Source organism: Stegastes partitus, unplaced genomic scaffold (assembly GCF_000690725.1).
Source record: "Stegastes partitus isolate 25-593 unplaced genomic scaffold, Stegastes_partitus-1.0.2 Scaffold135, whole genome shotgun sequence".
Taxonomy (NCBI): Eukaryota; Metazoa; Chordata; class Actinopteri; family Pomacentridae; genus Stegastes; species Stegastes partitus.
The window spans coordinates 743,448-767,907 of NW_007577866.1; the positions used below are offsets into that span (position 1 = coordinate 743,448).

The 24,460-nt window shown below is 38.8% G+C and overlaps 1 protein-coding gene across 1 annotated transcript in view; it reads right to left on the reverse strand.

The window, feature by feature from the left end:
- Positions 1–24,460, reverse strand: part of LOC103355167 (unconventional myosin-XVIIIa) — a gene marked incomplete at its 5' end in the record, with an annotated part of 54,666 nt that overhangs the window by 19,872 nt on the left and 10,334 nt on the right. Inside the window, 10 exons of the mRNA XM_008278858.1 lie at positions 744–827; positions 3,585–3,701; positions 11,682–11,795; positions 12,747–12,893; positions 13,995–14,099; positions 17,298–17,408; positions 18,536–18,628; positions 18,895–19,002; positions 23,364–23,487; positions 24,000–24,154. Coding sequence (XP_008277080.1) covers positions 744–827; positions 3,585–3,701; positions 11,682–11,795; positions 12,747–12,893; positions 13,995–14,099; positions 17,298–17,408; positions 18,536–18,628; positions 18,895–19,002; positions 23,364–23,487; positions 24,000–24,154 — 1,158 coding nt within the window. The remainder of the gene's footprint in view (positions 1–743; positions 828–3,584; positions 3,702–11,681; positions 11,796–12,746; positions 12,894–13,994; positions 14,100–17,297; positions 17,409–18,535; positions 18,629–18,894; positions 19,003–23,363; positions 23,488–23,999; positions 24,155–24,460) is intronic.

Genomic DNA, 24,460 nt, shown 5'->3' on the forward strand with positions numbered 1-24,460 from the left:
AAACATGAAAATTGATGATCTCCATTTCAACTAGATGCTAGTCCTTCGACTGTATTTTTGCACAGAAAGAAGACTTGAGCCCCTGTCATTACTTATGGTAAAGAGAACATCAGGAAAGACAATCTTCATAACTAGGACGTAAAAAAGTCACAAATGACAGCAACCAAAAACTAACTTTCAATGTGTGTGTGGGCACCTGACATTTGTTATAGGACAGACATGAAAATTTGTGAACCTGTCCCTCAAGTGTGATGTCCGTAAAATTGTATGCATTGACACCTCTTGTGACCACTATGATTATTGGCTTTTAAACCAAGAAATCACAAATATTCCAGTACCTAACACCACTTCAATAAAAGTAATTTACAGTCAAATTTCTTCATTGTGGTTTGGTGCTCTGTCAGGTTTGGTTGGAAATGTAGCTATTCATCCACCCAAAGAAGATGCATAGTCACATTAATTAAACTGAATATACAATTTTTTAAAAAAGTGTTTGTTGAGCATCAACTAAATGCTCTATGTGAAATTCTGGGCTGGATTCCAGTTCATTGACCCCATCTGACAGGCCTCCTCTAGTCTGACTTACACTTTTCAAAGCTGACACAGGGCTGAAATCCAACTTGTTTCACACTGTTACATCTCTCCTTGCCTCTTTTAGTGTGCTTTTAGATGGACTGCAAATTTTATTTGGCTGCACTAGTCACTTATCCGGGGTATGCTGAGAAAAGAAAACTAGTGTTTACCTTCTCCTGAATCTCCTGCTTCCCCTTGAGAGCCTCCTCCAGCTGGGCCTGTAGGTCAGTGATCTGAGCCAGGTTCTGGGCGGACTGAAACCAGAAAAACACGTGAAAGAAGCAAAGTCGGTAAATAACTGGAGGTTGGTGGATAGTAAACAATATATATCATATTTTTTTCTCTCTGCTGGATTAAGTTTAAATAAAAGTATCACTTATTATACAGTACTCAGATTATACATACAGCTAAAATCTTTTAAACTAAACCTGTATCTTTCAAATATCATAAAAAACACACCAACTGGATCTAGTAAAATCACATCATAGCATAACCTTGTCGAATAAATCTGTCAAAAGATTTTTTTTAGTCCAGTGAAAGAATATCAATGTAGCTCATTTCAAAGTGACCTGTGTGAAATATCTGACACGAGTGCTTTTCTTCACAGTAGATGAAGCACTCCACTACAGTAAGCCCCACTGGGAATTCAACTGCTTCAATTTAAACAGGAAGGATGGATTCATTTGGAGCCAGTGGAGGCAGCTCACTCATCATTTCATCAGCTGTGCAAAAGAAGTGCTTTTACTCCACTGCTCATCTGCACATAGAGCTACATAAATACCAATGGAGGCCACTCAGAGCTCAACAAACACAACTGCGTTTCAAAAATCAGTCCATTGGCAGGGATTGATTATTTTAAAACAATTAAATATGAAGCTTGAGCCAATGCTTTTACTCTTACAAATAAACTTTGGTTTGTTTTTTGACGTGACATAGTGGTTGACATGATAGGACATGCAGGCCACACTGTGTGTGAATTGTGACATGTATGTTAAAAAGACAGCTTGCTAACATACAGTATACAAAAGAGCTGAGTGACTATGCAATATCACTTACATGTCAATTGATTCCACACTCTATCTATCTATCACCTTGCAATAACTGAATTACTTCTAAGTTAAATAGTAGTATATCTGTTCTTACCTAAAAATAAAAATTTTAAATTTACAATTTTGAAAATATAGGCGCCACAGTGGGAGCTGAATTCAACAAAAATCAATACACCTTTCATTACTAAGATTTAAATCTTTCATGCCTTTAAGACACTGTATGTGAATCTTTATTTTTAGTAACAGACTCAAATCTCCTCAGAATGAGCGATAAAGCTTTGCACATATTTTTTTTAGAGATGTTCTGCCATTCGGGGCTGCAAGGTGGCTCGGTGGTCAGCACCGTTGCCTCACAGCAAGAAGGTCGCTGGTTCGTGTTCCGATCTTTCTGCGTGGAGTTTGCATGTTCTCCCCGTGCAGCGTGGGTTCTCTCTGGGTTCTCCAGCTTCCTCCCTCAGTCCAAAAACATGTTGAGATTAATTGGTGATTCTAAATTGTCCATAGGTGTGAATGTGAGTGTGCTTGATTGTCTGTCTCTAAGTGTAGCCCTGTGATAGACTGGTGACCTGTCCAGGGTGTCCCCTGCCTTCACCCTAAGTCAGCTGGGATAGGCCCCAGCCCCAGCCCCAGCAACCCCAGTGAGGATTCAGCGGTGTATAGATAATGGATGGATGGATGGCTGTTCTGCCATTCTCCAGTGACTGTTGAGCTGCTCTCTACTGTAGGTGTTGTCTAAGCTGAACTTATCTTGATCTCATCTGACCAAAAATGTGCTCCCAATACTCTCCAGGTTTTTTTTCATGTCCTGCAACAATGTTTCATCTTGCTGTTTTATGCCAAAGAACAAAAAGTTGGTATCGAGGTTGACCGTAATCATGACTGCGATACTACTACAGAAACACTGATTTCCATTAATAACCCCTTGCCAAGTCTGTAGCACATGCCCATGTGTTTTTTGTAGTTAGATTGTGCAAGCAGGCCAGTGTCTGTGTCGTCATTTTAGGTAAACAACCACTATGGTTATGATGAGTGGTACTAATGGTTTGTATACCTCCCGATGCTGGGGCGCTATTTTGACACCAAAGAAAATACTCTACTGTTCAGCTCAGTAATGATGCAGTTATTGAGAGGTGATACAATTTAAAATCATTTGACATCCAAGTGATATTGCACAGAAGTGTACTGTACTGTATTAAGCCTTTTTTTTCTCACTCTTTGTTAAAATAGGAACAAATGTAAAAAATTACACACTAGTCACTTAATATAATCCGTTTCTCATACTGGGATGCGTCAGTTGTCTTGTTGACATACATTATTAGTTGTAGAATGAATCAGTACTGTGCTGGCTGTGTATAAGAATCCTTAAAGTTGCTCATCCTGAGCCTCAGTGTAGTTTTGCTGTTCACAATATTTTTCAATCACTACAAAACTCTATTGAAAACCTAGTATCTACCTAATACCATCAACACTGACTCATAAGCATTATATAGGTATGTCACCGTGTTTTAAAAACAACCTAACAGTTATATGTTTAGCTTAATCAGTTAATAGGCCTAATTTGCTTTGATATAAGTAAGTTAACACAAAATCCACATTTTTGATGTTTCTTTTTGCTTAAAATCCCCAGCGTACAGGACGGACTCACATTCCTGCAGCCACAGCTGTCTAGCATATAATTATCAAAACTGTGCTGTCGGCTTTGTGGAGACTTTGGAGTTGTAAAATACAATGATATAAAGAGATTAAGAGGGACAGAAAGTAGCAGCAGTAGGACTACTCACAAGCTAATACGTTTCAGGGCAAATTTATATCATCCCCAGTCACACATTCACATCCCATATTTTATCACTGTCCACTGCCTCTGCTCTGCTGCTTGTTGTGAAGCTAAGCTAGCAGTGTAAACCGGGCAGTCCCCGGACTCCATATTTGTACAGTGTATATCAGACAGGAGAGAAAGCAGACCTGTGCCACAGCAGCCTTGTGTTTCTTCATCAGCTCATTTAGGTCCTCCTGGTCCTCCTCCATCCTGGACTGTAAGTCATTCTTCTCTCTTTGGAGACGACTTAGCTGCTCCTCCAGCTGAAGGACAGAACGTAAAACAGAGATTTGTAAATGGGATGCTTCAGCTGTGTTGTCACTATGTCACACACAGCTGGACATAAGAGCAACTGCTTCTCCTCACACAAAAAAACAAGATAGCTTTTTAAAATGACATTAATGCTTAAGAGGGAAAAACAAGACACCAATTTTGTTCATATGTCTATAACTGTGAAAAGGGACATTGATCTACTAATATAGATTTAAAACGCTGTGGAAGAACACAACATTACAAAGAGTGTCTCATATAATAACATGTATAACACCATTTTTACAATTACATGATTTAGAATGTAAAAATGGGATAGAAAACCAGCAGTGACAATATGGCCAAAAAAATATTCATTGCGTCATAAATCAGTTTTTTGGGCTGCAAGGTGGCTCAGTGGTTAGCATTGTTGCCTCGCAGCTAGAAGGTCTCTGGTTTACGTCCGGGTGAGGACACCCGAGATCCTTCTGCGTGGAGTTTGCATGTTCTCCCCGTACAGCATGGGTTCTCTCTGGGTTCTCCGGCTTCCTCCCACAGTCCAAAAACATATTGAGGTTAATTGGTGATTCTAAATAGTCTGTAGGTGTGAATGTGAGTGTGCTTGGTTGTCTGTCTCTAAGTGTGGCCCTGTGACAGACTGTCCAGGATGTCCCCTGCCTTCACCCTGAGTTGGCTGGGATAGCCTTCAGCCCCCAGCCTCCAGCCTCCCCCCCCTTTTTTCTGCTATCCTGACTAGTCTGACTAGTCCTTGTTGAGTAAAAAACATTTCAACAGCATATGCTGCCACCACCACGCTTGACTGCAGGGACTATATTAATGAGATGCTGGTTTCTGCCTAGTTCTCTTCACACACTTTTGGGACTTGTGGCCAGGTAGTTCAGTTTCTGTTGCATCAGACCTGGGGGTTTTGCTTCTTGTGGTCTGAGATGTATTTAGCACTGTTGGTTTTCATGTGCTTTTCAGTAAAAAGAGGCTTCCATCCAGCCTCTCTTCTCCAAAACCCTGATTGGTGCAGTGCTACACTGTTGGTTCTTTCTATAAGTTCCACACAAAGGAACTCTGGATCTCATTCCTTGTGGCCATTAGGTTCTTGGTTACCTGTGTGACCAAGGCCCTTTATCCCTGGTTACTCAGTTTGGCTTGGCAGACAGATCTAGGAGGACTGCTGGGGCTCCTACCTTGTTCTATTTCAGAATGATGCACCCCGCCATGCTCAAAGGCACTTTAATGCTGCAGAATATTTCTTGTATCTTCCTCTGATCTGTGCCTTGACTCAACTCTGCCTCACAGATGCATTTTTTTCATGGCTTGGTTGTTCCTCTGACATGCAACATTCATAGACATGTGTGCCATTCCAAATTATATCCAATGAAGTTGATTAGGCACAGGAAAACAATGATCTAGGTGTAGAAGTATCTTAAAGGCCAATGATAATGCACCAGCACTCAAATGTGAGTGTCATAACAAGGGTCTGAATACCAATATAAATGGACGTTTACAGTCTTCCATTTTTAACAAATGTATTTAAACACTGTAATCAATTTTAAGATGTCTGAAGCATGCCATAACATGAAGAAGGGTCTGAAAACTTTCTGAATGCCATGTATTCACTAAATATAATGCAGCACTAGTTACAAAAGCTGTCTTGGAATTGGGTATATTCAGTCAGCGAAAGAGACACGGAAAATACGATTTACCACAGAATACTAGGTTAATATTGAGGAGCTGTTGGTCCACAACAAGTACAGCTCAGAATAAACTTAAGGAAAACTGAATAGGCTGCAAATGATGACAGCACATGTAAAGTGTAAATTCAAAGCTGATGTAATGCATGTCTGCATACACTGGAAAACATATAGACAAAGAAATGGACAAATCAAATTTAGCAATGAAAAGCATTTCATTTTGTTAAAACAAACTAGTTCATCCAAAAATTCCAGCCAAATATGCAAATTCACAAACACCGATCAGGCACAACATTAAACCCACTTGCCTAATACTGTAAAGCCCCACCCCTGATACTACTAATACTAGTATTAGAGACCTTCAAACACAGAATGCTTTGGTAGCAAATCTTTTATGTCCAGTAGAACGCAAGGTCAGGCCTGCACTGAATGGACTTGTTTTTCCAGCACATCCCACAAATGCTAGACTGGATTGACATCTGGGAAATTTGGAGGCCAAGTCAGCACCTTGAATCCTTTGTCATGTTTTTTTTGTTGTTTTTTTTTGCAGTGGGGCGAGAAGCATCACACTGAAAGAGGCTATTAAGAAAACTGTTGCCATCAGGAGGTGCACTTGGTTTGCAACAGTGTTCAGACAGGTGGTAAGTGTTAAAGTGGCATCCACATAAACGCAGGACCAGAGGTTTCCCAGCAAAACGTTGCTCAGAGCATCACACTGCCTCCTCCAGCCACTGCCTATCGACTTCTTCCCATAGTGCATTCTCCTGCCATCTCTTCCCCAAATAGAGAATGTATGAACGCCCAGCTGTCCAAATGACGTAAAAGAAAACATGATTCATTAAATCATACGACCCTCCTACATTTCTTCATAGCTGCAAGCTGTGTCCTGACATCTTTCTATCATAGGCAGCATTAGGGTTTACAGCAATTTTTGACTTCTTCTGTAGTATTGGACCACAAGGGCCAGCCTTCAGACCCCCACACACAGCCTTGAATATTTGGCTCTGTTGCCTGTTGGTGGTCCACTGGCTGTCCTTCAGTGGACCCATTAGGTAGCTACAAACCACTGCATACCGGGAATACCCCACAAGACCTGCAATTTTGGAGAAGCTCTGACCCAGTTTTCTACCCATAACAGTTGGCCCTTGTCAAAGTCTTTCAGATTATAAACTCATTGTTTATTTGCTGCCAAATATATCCCACCCACTGGCAGGTGCCATTATAGGAAGATGGGCACCATTATTGCAAGAAAACCCATGTTATTCACTTTAACCGTCAGTGTTTTTTATGTTGGGACTAGTTGGTATATGCTTATTTTGAACATAAACCAACAACAACAACAAAAATCCCAACACAACATGAGAATAGTGATATCAAGAGTCATTTAAATGCATGTTCAACTAGACATACTGCTCTACATTGTAGTGGTACAGTAAACTAACCAACCAAATTCTTCTGATTGCAGATTTGAAAATAGCTTATAGCAATATTTGACAAAAAGAAAATAACTGCCGGGTTTATTTATATAATAAGGAAATGTCAGCTTTTCAACTTGGTGTAAGACTCAGTGTGCTCTCTGTTGGCTCTTATTGGATCTTTGTCTTGGTTTAGCAATATATATGAATAAATTCTTGTCAAATGTGAGCAAATGGTCACAGTGTGGAGACATGCTTTGAGTTTGTAGGTGTGCCACTCTGTGCAAAGGTTCTCCTTTAAAACAAGACCTTATTAGCTGTTACACAGGCCACTCTGATTCCAGGGCCCTCCAGGGGTTATTTAAGGTCCTAGTCATAACCAAGATATCTAATTAAAAGCTAAAAAGCTACTAGTCTTGTACCTTTAGCTGAGAGGCGGAACTGTGCTCAAGTCATCCTATTTCTGTAATGACTGGGATAATATACAAAAGAGGGAGAGAGGTTGTTGTACAGGGCTATGGATTATCAAATGATGACTTATGTGACGATGTGAAAAGGCTAATGAATCTATTTGCACTTAGAGCGTAGATGAGAAGAGTCAGCAATAAGCAGAGCTGACACTGTTCATCCATCTTATTATGAAACAGTCCGCACAGGGTCTGGAATGAAACAAATCTCTAAATAGAAAACAGCTTCAAATATGGATTTAGATTATCAGGATACGATTTATTTATTCTTTATTTCGTTTTATTAAAACCACCCACTGCCGAAGACATACCAAGGTGTACTTCAGGCACTAAAAATATCTATGAGGAATCTGGGGCAAATTCATTTACATACCACACTTTCTTTTTATAAATCCACCGTTGGCCTCACTGACTACTGATAAAAGCTTTGAATGCAGCTTCAGTTCTGTAGCTTGTGGAAAACACTGTGATGGGCACTTGAAACAATGTGCAAGTCACCAGCATCAAACTGTCATTTAGCACATTTAACAATAGGCTGTCAGTGCAATCCTAACCCAATTACATGGCTTGGCTCTTTGTTTTTCACTCTTTTTCTTCCCCCTTTTAGATTGCCATAGCTCTCTGTGGTCAAATAAAGCTGTCGAAAACATGCAAGACAATTTTCTCAAAACTCTGCAATTACAGGAGGAGAACGGTGAAAACGGCAGCTCATGGAAAAGGAATGCTATTTGCATGGTTTTATCTTTTTGAATTGCAGTATATGATGTGGCTGGGGCTGCATCAAAAAAAAATCTTCCATTTATGCAGTTACCATTTCTGTCATCAGTCCTCGCTCGCAGCCTTCTACTTTCCCAGCAGGCTGCACGTGAGCTGTAGAGGTCGTCCTCAAAGACACCACTTCAAAATAAACAACTGGTCATGCAGCCATCTTATCTCTGCAACGCTCCTTTTTCACATTTTACTAAACGGATCATGCATTCTGAAAAAATAATTAAGCTGCAATTGCTTTCCAACATCTATATTTTCTGTAAAGTCACACTTTTCTAAGTGTGCATACTACAAACAGCCTAAAACAAACAAAGGTAGCTGACATCAAGTCGTCTAACGCCATTTTAAGTTAAAGAGTGATATAAACATTCAGAATCGCTGCATGTCACATTACCAGTATCTGAGACCAAAACAAATGGGCATGTCAGACACAGTTTACTTTTATTTACAATAGATGGTTGTATCTATAAGAGCCAACAAAAATCCATTTAAAAAAATCAGCCATGCTAGCATTGTGAAGTAGAATTAATGGCTGACTTCATATTCTTCAAAGTATGCTGTTACTGTACTGTATCTTTACACAGCAGATAGCGGTTTGCTGCAATAGTAATGCTATATTAATGTTCAAAATCTTGCATATAGAACCTTAACCCATCAGCTTTGCAAACAAACTAATAGTTACCTGCAGCTGCTGTCCATGTCATACAGGTTGTACTACTATAATATTCAAATTTAATGTAATGTCTCTGTAAAGGAAATTCAGAGACTGGTTTCAAAACACACATATTAGAAAATAACTGATAACATGTTAAAGGACTGTAAACTATTTGGTACCAAACCATGGATTAGATCTTCTATCCAGTGGTTCTGAATGTTGCATAAGGAACCTTTAATTTAAACAAATATAAGTGTGTGTTTCGTGTCTCATTACTACGACAACATACGTTATACTCAACCCAACCTTAGCTTATATCCATTCAGAAAGGCCACAATTTACATTGTGCATCATATGCAGCTGTCTTTTATTGATTTTTAATTTTTCTTAAATCAATAAGGTCAAAATCATCAATAAATCTCACACCAATGGATTCTCTGATTGCCAGACATTTTACAAAAAAAGGGAACGAAATGAACGGTCAAATCTTGATACTGGACAGCCGCATCTGATTCAACTGACAAAATTCTGATCCGTGTCCTAATTTTGTCAGATGATTCTGTAGTTATTTAAAAAATGTAAGAATTAAAAAAAAAAAAAAAAGGATTTCAGCAGCACCTTTGGAAAGACTACTGGGTAACATGTAGCTTATAAGGGCTACGATTGAATGAAATCACTATTTTATACTCATTTGGTTATGTTACAATAAAAACAGAAAATGTTTCAATTAGAGTAACAATTGTGAATTCAGCCACATTAAAGTACGATACATGTAATCACAGAAAGCAGCAAATGTCTGAATGGTGGTGTACTAGGCTGACATTTGGCATAGTAACCGGATATTTGAAGACTTGGCAGGGGTGGGTGGCAGTGAATATGTGACTTCCTGTCATCCTCAACTTTCACCACAACGATGCATTTTAAAAATTCATGTAACTGATGTCATTTCTCTGTATTTATGATAATTTACCAAATTAATGCACCAATCACAAAATAATGATTTGGTTCACTGATCTGTCTGCCCAAGTCCTCACCAGAAGTTGGCTGTGTTGCTATTTTGTTCCTTACTGAGACTGAACAGAGAGAGATGAAGAAGAGATTTAGCCATTGTCATGTTAAGGTGGTTCATTGTGGACATTCTTTTTCGCACATTTTCTAATTTTTATTTCAGAAAGTTTTATTAAGTGAAAAAATATGAAAGAATCTGCAGAAGTTTTCACCTAACTTATAAGCGCTAACATTAATCAACTAGCTAGTTAGAGCTGTTAAAATTTGCCAGTAAAACTGACGGTCGCTGAATAAAAATAAAGAGCTAAGACAAGCTTTAAAAGCAATTCGCTGCTAAGCTCGTCTCGTCTCCGACTGTTGGAGCTTGTGTTTAAAGAATAAGGATAAACAGTGATTTAATCTCCAGGCATGCAGTCCTACGTTTACGGCTCAGGAGTTACACGAAAGAGATCCTCACATGATGCTGTGATGCAATATTTCTGTCAGTTTACTGTTTGTACTTGATTACGATATCTGTTAGTGCTATATAGCTAAGACAGCTAATGTGAGCTCATGTATAGATGTGTCAGTGGTTCCAGTGAGTTTGTGTTGCTTTGGTCCAAGCTGTCAGGGCATTTGTCCTAATTTGGAAGGTCCTGTCTTTGAATTTCAAAAATGAAACTTCAACTGCATATGTGCAGTCGTGGAGTGAAAAGTTTTACAAGTAAACCAGATGAGAGCAAAACCAATACAATGTCAAAAAAATGCTATTTGTTCAAATCAGTTTTTAAGTAGATTAAGTAAACACTATTTTCAATAGAAAAACTTTTTCAGACTAGATAATTGGCAATTTTAATAATGTCCCTTTCTTTATTTTAAATATCTACCATGAATGCATTTTAAGTTGCTTTTTGAAACACACTAATTGATTATATTTGCAATCCAACATTGACAAAACTCCCTAAGTCTTTTAGTGACAAATTACAGCCCAAGTTCAACATTACTAAAAAAAACAAAAAGGACTTTGTTCAGAGTCTCTCCACAGGAAGTGTTGTGGAAAAGAGCTGATAGTAATGGCAGTCATAGTAAGTGTACAATATGCACCCTCGGAGGTAACCGAAAGCAAAGGTATCCATCCATCCAACCATCCATCCATCCATCCATCCATCCATCCATCCATCCATCCATCCATCCATCCATCCATCCATCCATCCATCCAATCTAAAAAAGGAAGTCAAACTTTTCAAGGTGCCATGAAATTAGGCTTAGCAATAGTTTTAAAACCAATATGTTCTACAGTCAGTCGTTTCTCTTTAGAAGGCTGGACAGAGAGCAAAAGGAAGGAACCTTGCTGATACAGATAGAAAGACTGAGAGTAAATGAATAGTCAGAGAAATGTGCAATTGGAAAAAGGGAACTGCACTTGGACTAGCATGTGAAAACCAGATTGCCATGGGAACCAGGCATAAAGTAAGAAAACCCATGGCAGAGGGACAGAAAAAGATAAAGGTCAAAATAGATCAGAAAAAAAAATAGATCGGAGAGGCATGGATAGAAAGAAGACAGGTAAAAACAAAAGATGTCAGGAAAAGGATGTAGTCAGAATAAGGAGAAATGTGTGTTTTGCAGAGGATAAAAAAGATCTCCTTCTAGAAAATCTGGAAATGTGGTAGGAAAAAAAACAAGTGGTGTAAGTGAAGACCAGAGTAAGAGGACAGAGGAAGCGCTGTAAGGGAACAGGTGTGTCCTCTAACCCCTTATCTCTGGCTAAAGGCAATGCTTTGACAGGTCTACTGACGCCCTGCTACTAGCACAGATGGTGCAGTCTTATAAAAGCCACAAAAACACCTACGTGACTGAGACAGCTTTAGCTTTTTCTTCCTACTTAACAATGACATGCAGTAAACTTAATCGTATACTTGATCAAATATGCCACCTGTGGTTTTACTGCTCCAGGAAACTTGTTAGAAATGGTCATCCAGAGAGTTGTACTGACCGCCTGTTTGGTTTTGGAGATGTCCTCCATCTGAACATGCAGGTCTTCAATCTCCACCTCCATGGACTTGCGAGCCTTAACTGCAGCTGCGCAGGTGAATTCAGACTCCTCCAGCTGGAGCAGACACAAACATGAAGGAAAACACATCAGCCTAGAGGGACTTCACACCAAATTCACTTTTTTTTTTTCCTTTTCTTTTTTTTTTTTTTTTTTAAATAAAGGTCCTTTTGTTGTTGTATTCTGGTATTGGTCCATAGTGACGGATGCAACAATGTTTTTATTAGTAGAAAATGTCTATTTCAGACCTGAGGGTTTCAGACTGTGAGGTCCCCCTTGGTAGGCACTGAATAACTTGGGGGGGCCGCACAGATGTGAACTGTAAGCCTCACCTACACTGAAATTTTTACACTCTGAGTCTTAGCTTAGCCAAACCAGGAGCTGTATTCACAAAGGATTTTATCTGATAAATGGCTTCATTTTAAGACTTCCTTACTGTCCAGGTTTTCAAATATCTCCTATCTAAGTATCTCCTTTTTGTTTGTCACATGCACACACACACCAGCCATGGGTGCAATTTGGTTGGTCTTAGCCAAGGCCACCTCAGTATGTGGAGGGGTTGGGAATTGAATGCTAGCCCTGCAATTAGTGGACACAGGAACTCTGAGAAACTGATATCGCAAAACTTCAGCAGGTAAAACCAAAGCTTTTCAAATCAAAGCATTTCACTCCATGCAACAATGTTACATACCATGACAGGAAAGTGAAAAGCATTTATTTGTAATCTGCTTGGCCTGAGACTTTTACCATTTAATTTGTTGGGCTTTTGTGATGTTACTCCACAATGTCCATACTTCAAAAAAAGCGCTTAGTGATGGGACAGTAAAAGTCATAAGAAATTACAACATGTTAGGTAAGTAAGTAGATCACCTACAGAAACAAAATCGTACTCGGTGCTTGTAAAGGCTTTGTGTGTGTCTAGCTTAGCCTTCCACAACACTACAGACTGTACCTTTTCTTTGTAACTGGCAGAGTCATTGATACATGATGCTGCTTTTGTAGTTTTACCTGGTTTTTGAGCTGGGCGATCTCTCTCTTGCTGGGTGCGTTGTTCTTTATGTGGTCCAACATGATCTGGGCATCAGCCAACAGAGCCTTGGTTCTCTTCAGGTCCTTCCTCAAGCGTTTCTCTGTCTCAATGTCACCACCTCTCACCTGAGAAACAGATACAGTGAAAACTGGTGACTCATCTGAGGCCACAGGACTGTTAATGGACTCAATAGATTTTATTAGTTTTGAAGGAGAAATCACATAAATGTTCGAGTTAAATTTACACATAGATTAAAGAGGTTGAAACCGTATTAAAAGTAAATTATTATATTTCAGTCAACTAATCATTTAAATTAAAGGTAATAATAATATAATTACACCTTTAACAGCATCAGAAAACATTCATATCTTAGACAAATTAACATTGAGGTCAACATGTGAAATTTTTATTTTATTAATTAAAAAATAATAAATCCATTTTCAAAATTCCTTCCCATTTTTATTTTCCATCAATCACTCCTTTCAGCTCCAAGAAAGATATTTTGAATATTCAGGAGAAGGTTGGGTGACCTTTTCTACTCACATATCAGCTGTTTAAGAATTGAAAAAGTGCATTTTGTTGATAATGTCTATAGGATTAAAAAGCCCTTAATGGTGGATTATGTCACAACAAGAAACTCCACTGTGTGAGCAATGAATATACTGTAGGCTTTTGTCACTGAAGACGCCTATTTATATTGATTTACTTGGACTTCTTTGGCTGCAGCACACCACACTCCTCCTCTATTCCTTTACTGTCAGAGTTGGGCATCAGTCTGGACTATCTGTGTCTGTGCCTCACTAATTGCAGTCAGCAAAGCCAGATAAATATTTGATTCAGTCAGAATAAATGACCCACTTAAATCATATAAACCCCCACATCTCCACCCACACAACCCAACAGCAGTAGTGCTGTATTAGAACAAATGGCATTGCTAACATTCTGTTACTATTCAACTGAGCACATGTAAAATGGCATTTGCTGTGAATCCACAGAGGAAACTTAGAAATACACGAGTTAAGCTCAAGTTCTTCCAGAGTAGAATGTCTGTTGTGCTATTACACACAGATTTTTTTAAAGGTTACAATTTTCAATCTGGGGTGACTGCATTCACCTCAGGTTTTACTAGCTGGTCCCAAGCTTAAAAAAAAAAAAAAATCACACAAGTGCTTTTTTAGAAGTTGTGTCTAAGATCAGTTCCCTTGCACTTTGTACAGTGTAATTACCTTGTCCTGTGCTGACAAAAGCTTTGACTCCAGCTCTCTCTTCTCTTTCAGCACCTTCTGCTTCTCATCATACTCTTCTTCGAGCTGGACTTCCATCTGCTTCAGCTACACACACACACACACACACACACACACAAACAAACAGAAATAAATTAATTCATAGTTCTATCTGACCTCTTATTGACTTGAACAAGTCAGGAAAGTCACCTGGAGCCATTTCAAAACAGCTACAGATCCCCAAATCATCTGTGCAAACCATTGCTTTTAAGTATAAAGTGCACGGTACAGTTATGTCACTGCCACGATCAGGAAGAAAAAATAAACTACTACATGCTGCTGAGAGACAAGTAAGAATAACCAAAAAGTAGGTCTGCAATGAATTAGAAGCTGCCACAACACTTGTGTCAGTGTCCACGGTCAGATATGTTTTACGTTGCAATGGGCTGAGAGGCTTCCATGCAAAAAGGAAGCCCCTCTTTAGAAGCAGCATCTTTAGACTTGACTGAAGTTTGCTGCGGATCACATGGACCAAGAAAAGGCCTTCTGGAGGAAAGTTCTGCAGTTGGACAGAACTCAAATTTAGCCTTTTTGTCCACAATGACCAGAAATATGTTCGAGGGGGAAAAAGTGAGGCCTTTACCCCAAGAACACCAAATCTGCCATCAAGCATGGTGGTGGTAGTTTTATGTTGTGGGGCTGTTTTGCTGACAGTGGAACTGCTGTTTTGATGAACCAAAACACATCAAAAAGTGGTATGAAATGTTTAAATGAGGCTAAAAATAAGGTTATAGACTGGCCTCAAGAACCTATGGACTGTGAAGAAAAAAGAAGACTGTGTCAGAAAGCTAGTAGAGGTGAGAATGGCCTATAACAACCTTATGAAAGAATCAAAATTTCTGATTGTTTCTTCTTTTTTTTTTGGGTGACAAAGATGTATGTTTCAAAGATTCCATCATAGAAAAGTAGGAGTTATAGGAGTCACTGACAACTCAAGACTGCTATGATATACATGGTCTCTACAAGTGTATTCAAACTTTTGTTCACAACTGTAGTGCTAATTCCAATTTAAGTCATCTCAGGGAAGTTTACATAGTAAGGTCAAAACCTCTCTACTTGCAGCAAGAAAACTCCCTGAGCAGCATTTGGCAAAAAATAGAGATGAAAAACTCCCTTTTAACAGGAAGAACCCGGTTTAAGAGTCAGACTCAGGGAGGGCAGACACCTGTCTTGATCAATTGGGGTGAGGAGAGAGGGAAAAGATGAGCAGAACATTTGTATTTACATTCAAGTCTACAGCCCTCTGAAACATTACCAGTACACTAGGTTCAAGCTTTGTGAGGCTCTTGTATTGCAGATGTTTAGGAAGTAAGATTTCCAATAGTTGCTATCTTAATTCAACGTGTTTGCATGCTCAGATTTACTTACACTAATAATAAAGTACAGCACAGCCAGGGCTGGAGAGAATATCAATTGTCTTTTAGGCATCTAAAACAATTGTTATGACAGACACTCACGTTCCCCATAGGATGAACTATAACAATATCTAGACCAGATTTTGTGCCAATGCATCCAGCAGATGCTAAGATACTTGACAGGGTTATTGACCTGCAAGTTGTTGGTGTCACTAGTAAAAGTCATCATCAAAGTCTGGAGGATTCATCCTCTGGAAAACATGAATGACTGTATCAAACGTCACAAAAATGAATTTAATTGTTGTGACGATATTTCAGGGGTGGGCCTGACTGTGACTTTCCCAGAGTCATGCTGCTTGCATGTCTAAAATCTGTAATTTGTTGTGAGAGTTCAGCTAGAAGAGAGGTGTAATGTCATTAAAACTTAAAGGTTTTATCTCCTTTGAAGCGTCAGCGTTAAGCAAGCCTCCTACCAATAGGATAAACAGCTGTCTTGTGTGGAGTGTTGACAAGGGAAAGTGTTTAGACTTTAAGCAGTATTAATGGGCTCAGTCTATTTCATTCTGATCTTCAAATGTACAGGTTGGAAATACTGGTCTGATACTTGTGGTAAAATCAGGGGACCATGAACACAAAGTTTTTTTTTTTTTGTCTGAACACTGGCAATAGGAAGGTATAATAATCTTTTGTTATTTTCTGGATGGTCAGTATCGGGGAAAATATGCTCAATGGGGTATTGAAGCTTGAGAAATAACAGGACAAGAACGACACATTGACTACTTAACAAATAGTGAACCAATTGATAACCTTTCCTAAGTAGACTGTACTTTCTTACATTTCAGATGCATAAAGATAAGCAAACCGTTTCATAAAAGGTTATACATACAATAGCTTTATGCTGTTTCCTTCATTTATCTGTTTATATATACTACAAAATTCATAATAAAAGAACATGTCGCTATATAAATGCCACTGGAAGACAGCGTGAAAACAGTGCTCCCATATTGTGTAAGTGTAGTAAAAGCTAATTATGCGTGTGCTAACGTGGGCTCGCCTGGTAAAGGGCAGAGACAGGGCAGTCAGCACCAGCAAAGCAAAACAAATACAAAACAGCATTAAGTGCAGTAATAGCAATAAAACTAACGATGCACCCGCATTTCACTCCCCGGGCCACATACACATATATCAACATGCTCCTCTACTGCATCTCAGCCATGTTTGTGTCATGTAGCAGTGAAGCCAACCAACAGAGCCTTTATCTTCACATTAACTTAAAAGCAAAATAACTTACATGATCTGACAAATGTCTTAATAAATCCTGTGTATACTTATATATTAATTTAAGCAATAAAAAAAATAACAACACTAAAAGGGTGAGCTATTAAACCTACAAATTATGAAAATGTCATGCAAAAAGCTGATATGGTGTTCATGAGTTAATTAGGGTCTTTCACTAATTAAGGCCGGGATTAGTACAACATGTGTTTTCACAGCATTGATTCACCCATCCAACGTAACATTTCACATGCCTTATGAACCATTCTGAGGCTCTGTTTTATTACAAATGCAGCATGCCCAACATTATATACGTGTCAAAATAAAGGCCTATCAGCAAAAATGAGCCTTTATGTGACCTTTAAGCTGGAGGAAAGCTTTTAATGTGTAATATTTATGCAGACACTGACAGTAGCACGTCAAATTACCGACTCATACATTTCTGCTGTGACTTAGCTAAAGCCCATAACAGCGTTGTGTTCTGTTGGTCAACATCATGAACACAATATGAATGTTGTCAAATGAGGCAAGACGGTAAAAAAATGTGCTAACCTGTTTGGTGGGATACACTACATGAATTGAACAGTCTTAAAATATGAACAATGAATCTCCTGACCTTCTTGTTGCAGGACTGTCTGATCTCCTCCACCTCGTCATCTTTGCTCTCGATCTCCTTGGAATGGGTTTGACGCAAACGCTCCATCTCCATCTCCAGACGCAGCTTGGCCTGACATAAACAAGCACATCCCACATTATACACTCTCAGCCGACTGTTGCTTAAAAGAACACTGTGCTCATTTTCAAGCAAATTTTTATATGTTATTCATCGTTGTAAATATATCTATAGCAGCGGCCAATAAACTCTGTTATCTACTTATCGTGGAAGAACGACAGGGAGTTAGCATCACCACATCTTAGACTGCTGCTGGAGCTGAGAACTGATTTTTTTTATATAGTCTGTAACCCACAAACTATATGATCAGCAGTAAATGTTTTGACTATCTGAACCCTTATCCAAGACTGTGCTGATGCACTACGACCCCTCACACCTGGTTCAGTGCATATGTTAGTGTGAAAGTATGCAGGCCAGACTTATGTCGTGTTGAAAGTGATACAGAAATGTTACAAGATCTGACCTTCGTAGTAAAATTGCTTTTGTGACTCCTAAGTGACCAGAGTGCCGATTCAGACATGAAGCCAATACGCTCAGATGCTGATTGCAGATGTGTTTGGTTATGCAGCAAAGTTAGTTTGCAAAGTAGTATGGATCAGACTCACTGTAGCTGTTTTCTAACTAGCAAAATATGACAATCCCAGAAAGACAAAACTAGCAATCAGCTGGTGAACATATTGGAGTTTGCAGCAGCTAAAGAGCCAATTATTTTTTTCAAGAGTGGTAGAAACCATGATGATGAGACTAGGTCTAATCTAGCCTGTTAGTCAGAAGAGAGTCGATCACTGGTGTAACCAAGTAGTTTTAATTACAGTAAAATGTGGCACTGGCTGTCACCAATGACAACAGCAGCAGTAGCAGGTTGAGGTGGACATCACACTGGGGAGTCCAATACAGAAAAGATCAGTTTGTGTTTGGTTATATTTTAGCTGTTACTGGTCTGCCAAATTTTGTGGGGAACAGCTGCCAAAACCGCAGCTAAAGCAGGTTGAATGCCGAACTTAAATTAATTCAAACGAATGTTAATGCTGCCTGCTGGACACAAAAAGAAACAACTCTAATGTAACTGACATGTGACCCCACAACAATGCCTTGTCTGCCAGTGGACTTTTTGGCTTCTTCTGCCCCCAGTGGCCAAAAAACAAATTCAGCTTTAATGGGAGCACTGTGCTTGTCTGTACCTGTTCCAACATCTGGATGGTGCCAGCCTGTTCATCCAGCTCCTCCTCCTGGTCCTTCACCTTGGCCTCCATGTCCCGAAGCTGCTTTCTTACCTGAAAAAAAAGAAGAATTTGATAAAATAGAGAATATTAACAGGTAGATATCAATTTCATATTTTACTATGAGTGGGTACTTGTATTACAAACTGCATGTACTCTTGACTGAGTACATTGTCAACAGAAGTGCTGTAGCACTGAAATAATGCGTGCTGTAAATTCACTTCAAAGAGCTTCATACCAAAAATGTACAAGCAATAAAAAACAAACAAACACGTGTACACCCAAAAAAGAATAATTAAAGACAAACAAAGAAAGAAGACCTTGGCCAGCGATGCCTCATCCTTGGATTCCTGGGAGTTGAGGTCCAGCAGCTCAGCCTCCAGCTGGTCCACCTTCAGGTTGACTGCACACACCTCCAGGTCTTTATCCTATGAGACAAAAGGTCACAGTCAGAACAGAGAGCAGGGCACATCAGGGAATTACTATGTGAACATGAAAGAGAAACTGACACACTCACAGGTGATGAGGGAAGGTTGAGCAAATATTTATTCAGCTCAGCAGGTAGCCACAAGGTGTTGCACACACAGTAAAGTATTTCTACAACGTGGGTTCATGATTAGCAGACACGCACAGTGTAGACGTGCAGACCTTATATATTATGAATGTAATCCTCTTTTGACATCAGTGTTGTATTTTTCATTTCATCTGTTTTATCTGAGACTACTCTTTTTGACAGACTGAATATTTTTTTAAAAAGGTATAGCTCTTTTGTACGGTCTATACCTTACCGTGATGAGCACTGTGTGATGACATATGTTGTAAACTGAGCTCTACAAAAAAAATTAGGTTGAATTGAATTGAAAAAAAATCTGTATTTTGGGTACCATTTAGTTTTTCTTGGAAAAGTCAAATGTCAGTCACATGCTAGTGGACAGATTTTTGACGTTCAGAGATACTGATATTGTTTTTATCCTAATATAGTCCTTGACAGTAGTGTTGTTACAGTTGTTATTTCAGAGTGACAAGTGCACAAGCATAATGTCAAAACACTTCTCTTGTTTCCATGGCATTACTAGTCCATGTATCCTGCTGAATAGATAATAAACAATAATGCCTAGATACATAGGTAAATACAGTGGAGCAGAATGTAGCTGCAAACAGATCCTACAATATCTAAAATAAGCAAATAAATACTGTAAGGGAAATTAATTAACCATTTTAAAGATGAAGGACAAATGCTTTTCAAGAAACCTTTCCAGTTGTTTTTTGTCCTGGTAGAGTCTACAGAGCCTTAATTTCATCCTGTCTGTATGCTTCTGAATCATGTTGTTTCAAAATGTTATTGTACATTACAATAGTGTAGTAGTAAAATGTACGATAAGAGATGCAAACTGCACCTTCAGAAGTAATTTTATACTGCGGTTGTTAGCATATTGCTTCTAGGGTCATACAGAGAGTCATTTAACTAGGGATTCAGGCAGCTGATCAAATTTTTGCCTGGCATCACTTTTGTCACTCGTATCAGACATGAAAAGAACTTCTGGAACAATAAATTGACACCAGAGAGGAGAATCCAATCACGAGCAGGCACTGGAAAGCTTAGGGTTGCTATGTGGCTTTGGTCCATACTACATACTTGTCATTATACAAACATAAAAATAAAGAAACATTGGTGAAGAAAAAAACTCACCTAAGTTATATATGTATGCCATTTTATTCAAGATTAAGTAAAGAAACAAAATATCCCTATGAATGACTTATGGAAGTGTAATAAGTCCTGAAATCAATAAATATGAAGAACTATATTTATATATGCATGTGTATTTATAAATACACATAAAAAAGCATACATATAAATAGGCTTGTACTCTAGGAAGGACATTTTTGATTTTAATTTATTTAATGATTTATTTAATAGCCATAAATAATTATGTTGTGGGAACATTTATGTATGGATTTATTTATTCAATAAATTAAATATCATTCCACAATTGTGTGACACAGTCTGGACCACAGATACACACATGGACTACATGAAAACCATGAAAAACATTTGCAGCTTCATTTAAGAGTGGTGCTTAGAAGATACACAACAAATTCCTGACAAAACTGCAAACGCTTTAAAATGTCATGTAAATAATCTTAAAAGAGTGGTGACGTTTGGTATTATATTGTTTATTATGGCAGATTCCGATGCATTTTGTTACGTGAACTACACAAACAACTGAGCATTGTTTAAGCACCACAGACTTTCTGAGTATCGTTGCTGACCATGTCCATCCATTTATGACCACTGTATCATGTTCTGATTCCTACTTCCAGCAGGATAATGCATCATGTTGCAAATATGTCAGTCAGTTCTCTGTCCTCCGGTGGCCTCCACAGTCACCAGATCTCAACCTAATAGAGCACCTTTGGTATGTGGTGGAACGGGAGATTCACATCATGGAGAAGACTTTTTTACTATTTTTTTTGTTGAGTCTTTTAATTTCACTCAGTTGTTGACTGGCTCAACATAAGAAAATAGACATAAACTAGAACTGGTACTGTTATATGGCCTACGTGTCATTACCAGTAAAATCTGTGATATATGTGTATGAGAACACCTGTCGGTTATATTCACTGCTACAATCTCTTGTTCCATCGTTAAAGCTTCTGCTCCTGGATGTTGTTTACGTGTGATTAACCCCGAGACCACACTGCAGTTTTCTACTCTTTTAAAGACGTGTTACGATCTGAGTGCATTTTTCTAATTCACCTGCACCAACATCTTGATCTCTGTTGCTCAACTCAGAACTAAACGGACAAAACCAAGATCAGAGCCCTGGTTGAACGACACCACCCATGCTGTCATAAGTGAATGTAGACATTGCATTGCAGCCAAAAACTCCCACAGGTCTCTTTAATTCAAGTTTTAACTCCTGTGATACAGCTTGTATTACAACAACACCTACACTTTGTTGATAGGATCTCTGCTCTTAGGTCTTTAGCTGGTCACAGTGCTATGGACCCTTCTGTTCCCCCAGTGTGCTCAGCTGTCTTTGATCAGATTGAACCTGTGTCACTCAACCTATTACTAGAGGTGGTTTAGCATTTACGGCCCACAAATTGTCCTTTAGACATTGTTCCCTCTAGACAACTTAAAAGTGCTTTAAAACAGTGCTGGGTCAAGCACTCTTACACTGGTGAATACATCTCTCACATCAGGTCATGTCGCGGTTGCCTATAAACATGCTGTATTGTTACTTCATGTAAGAAAGAACAACATGGACCCTTCACTCCTCTCTAACTTCAGGCCAATTTGCAAGTAACCTTTCCTGTCCAAAATGTTGGAGAAATTGTTTTCATCAGCTACAAACCTTTCTAGAAAACCATGACATCTATGAAGAGTTTCAGTCTGATTTTAAATGTCGTCCCAGCACAGAAACAGCTCTTTCACAAGTGTTTAACAACCTACTTTTAACATTTGATTGAGGAAAATCTGAAATTCTAGTGTTTCTGGACTTGACTGCTGTTTTTGACACCGTGGATCATGTTTTGCTGTTATTGCGCCTTAAAGAATGTGTGGCCATCAAAGGAACTGCCATGAAGTGATTTAGGTCATATCTCACAGATATGAGTTTCTCAGTTACTCAGGTGAATGTTGGTCACTTGTAGCTCCTCATATTTGTGGGGTCCCCTAGGGATTCATTTTAGGTCCCATCTTTGTCTCATTTGTCTTTAAGAAACACCACATTTCTGTCCATTGTTTTGCAGATGGTATTCAGATCTATCTGCCCATGAAAAGCAAAAGCAAAAGTAAAACCTCAGTGTGCCTTGATGGACTGCTTAAATCACGGTAAAACATGTGGATGGATCACAACTTCCTTAACCGTGACAAAAACAAAACAGAATATTTAGTTTGGTCGTCCAGACCTTTTAGGTCATGCTGATGGTACTCTTGGTCCTTTGGGCTTTATATAATAAATCTTTTGTTAGTAACATCAGTTTAATCTTTGACATCGCCTTCAGATTTGACAGACAGATCAGCTCAGTGGTTAAAACCAGCTTTTGTGTATTTGAGACTTATAGGCAAAGTAAAGCCCTATCTCCGTCTCGGGATTGATTTTAGAATTTTATCATTTGTCTTTAAAGTTTTGAAAGAGTAGGTGCCACCTTACTGAGCAGAACTCTTGCGTCTTCTTACCCCAGCTAGAGCACAGAGGTCGACCAACCAAGTGCTCCTAGATGTTACGATATCCAGGCTCAAAAACAGGCTTTTAGAGTCGCTGGAACAATTTACCCTTCTATTTTAAAACTGCTCAGGCTTTAAAAACTTTTAAATCACTACTTAAGACGCACCTCTTTTTATTTCCGTTGGATTCAAGTAGAGCTTGATAACCTGACTTTATGTGATAATACAATTCTTCATTGATAAATTATTAGTACATTATTATGTTACTGCCTGGTATGTATTTCTTTATTATTATTTTATCAATTTCTTTTTGTTGTGTCTTTAATTTATTGTGTTTTCTTATTTTATTTTACCACCTGTACAACACTTTGGTTTAACTAATGTTGCTTTTAAATGTGCTTTTAAAATAAATTTGACTTTGATTTTACTTTGCTATACTAAAAGCAATGAGTTGCATATTTGTTTAACCAAGGTTAAATATTTAGAATTTACAGTGTACAACCTTGTATCTATACAAATAAATATTAAATACATTTAGATGGGAATATTTAAATAACAAAAAAAAAAAATCCTATCAAAGTTATGTGACACAGCGTGGAGCACACAGACACACACCTCCAGCTGCTGTCGGAGACTGAAGGTCTCTCCAGTCAGCATGTCTTTCTCTCGGGCCAGTTTCTCCCTCAGGTTCTTCTCCCTCTGCACCTCCTCCTGGGCTGCACTCAGCTCACTGTCAAACCTGCGGGCAAACACACAACAACACACAGATTTTCACACACTACCCCAATTAAAGCATCTACACTACTCTGAAGACATCTGCAAAGCAAAATTCATTGTGGTAAAGATCATGAAAAATCGAACTATTTAAAATGTGCTGAGCTGGTCACGAAGAAGATGCTACATATTACCTCTGTTTTATCTACAGCATGCAAATTCAGCAACACCTTTGCAGCTACTGAGCACACCTCTTGTGTCTCTCTCACACACACACATACACACACACACACACACACACACACACCATACTCAGTTTAGCAGCAGTACAAATGAGCTTGAGACTCGTCTGCTCCCTCTGCACAGCATGATGCCATAAACAATCTGGAGCACAATGTCTTTTTTTTTTTACAGCTATTATTGTTACTACAGCAACATCACTGGACCCTACATAGTCTGTGGGAACCTGGCAGATTACAGTACAATAGCTGTCACATGTATGTACAGACAAACGTGATTTTGTGTGTTTGCACTGACTTCCTCTGCTTCTTTTCCAGGTCGTGGTTGCGACTTTGTTGACCCTCCAAGTGAAGTTTAGTGTCCTGCAGTTCAGACGTCAGCCGTTGTGTTTTCTTCTTCAGCTGCTGGATGTTTCGCTGGGATTCCTCGTTGTCAGCCTGCAGGTCGGTTATCTGCACAAAAAACACATGTACACAATAAATCAGAAAACTGTTTGCCTTGATGCAGCTTTACATAATATTGCCAATATGTTAACCAGCTTCATGAGGTGGTCACGTGAAACGGTTTTGTAGAAAGTTAACTTATGGACTAACTGGGCCTCATAATGAAAAAAACACTTGTTGGGATGCAGCAAACAGCCCTATTCAACAACTACAGTAATTCATGTTATGCCATGAACCAGTCAACTAAGTGCAAAGAAACAACAGTCCATCATTGTTTAAGGACAACTACACATTTTCAAGTGAAGTCGCGAAAAC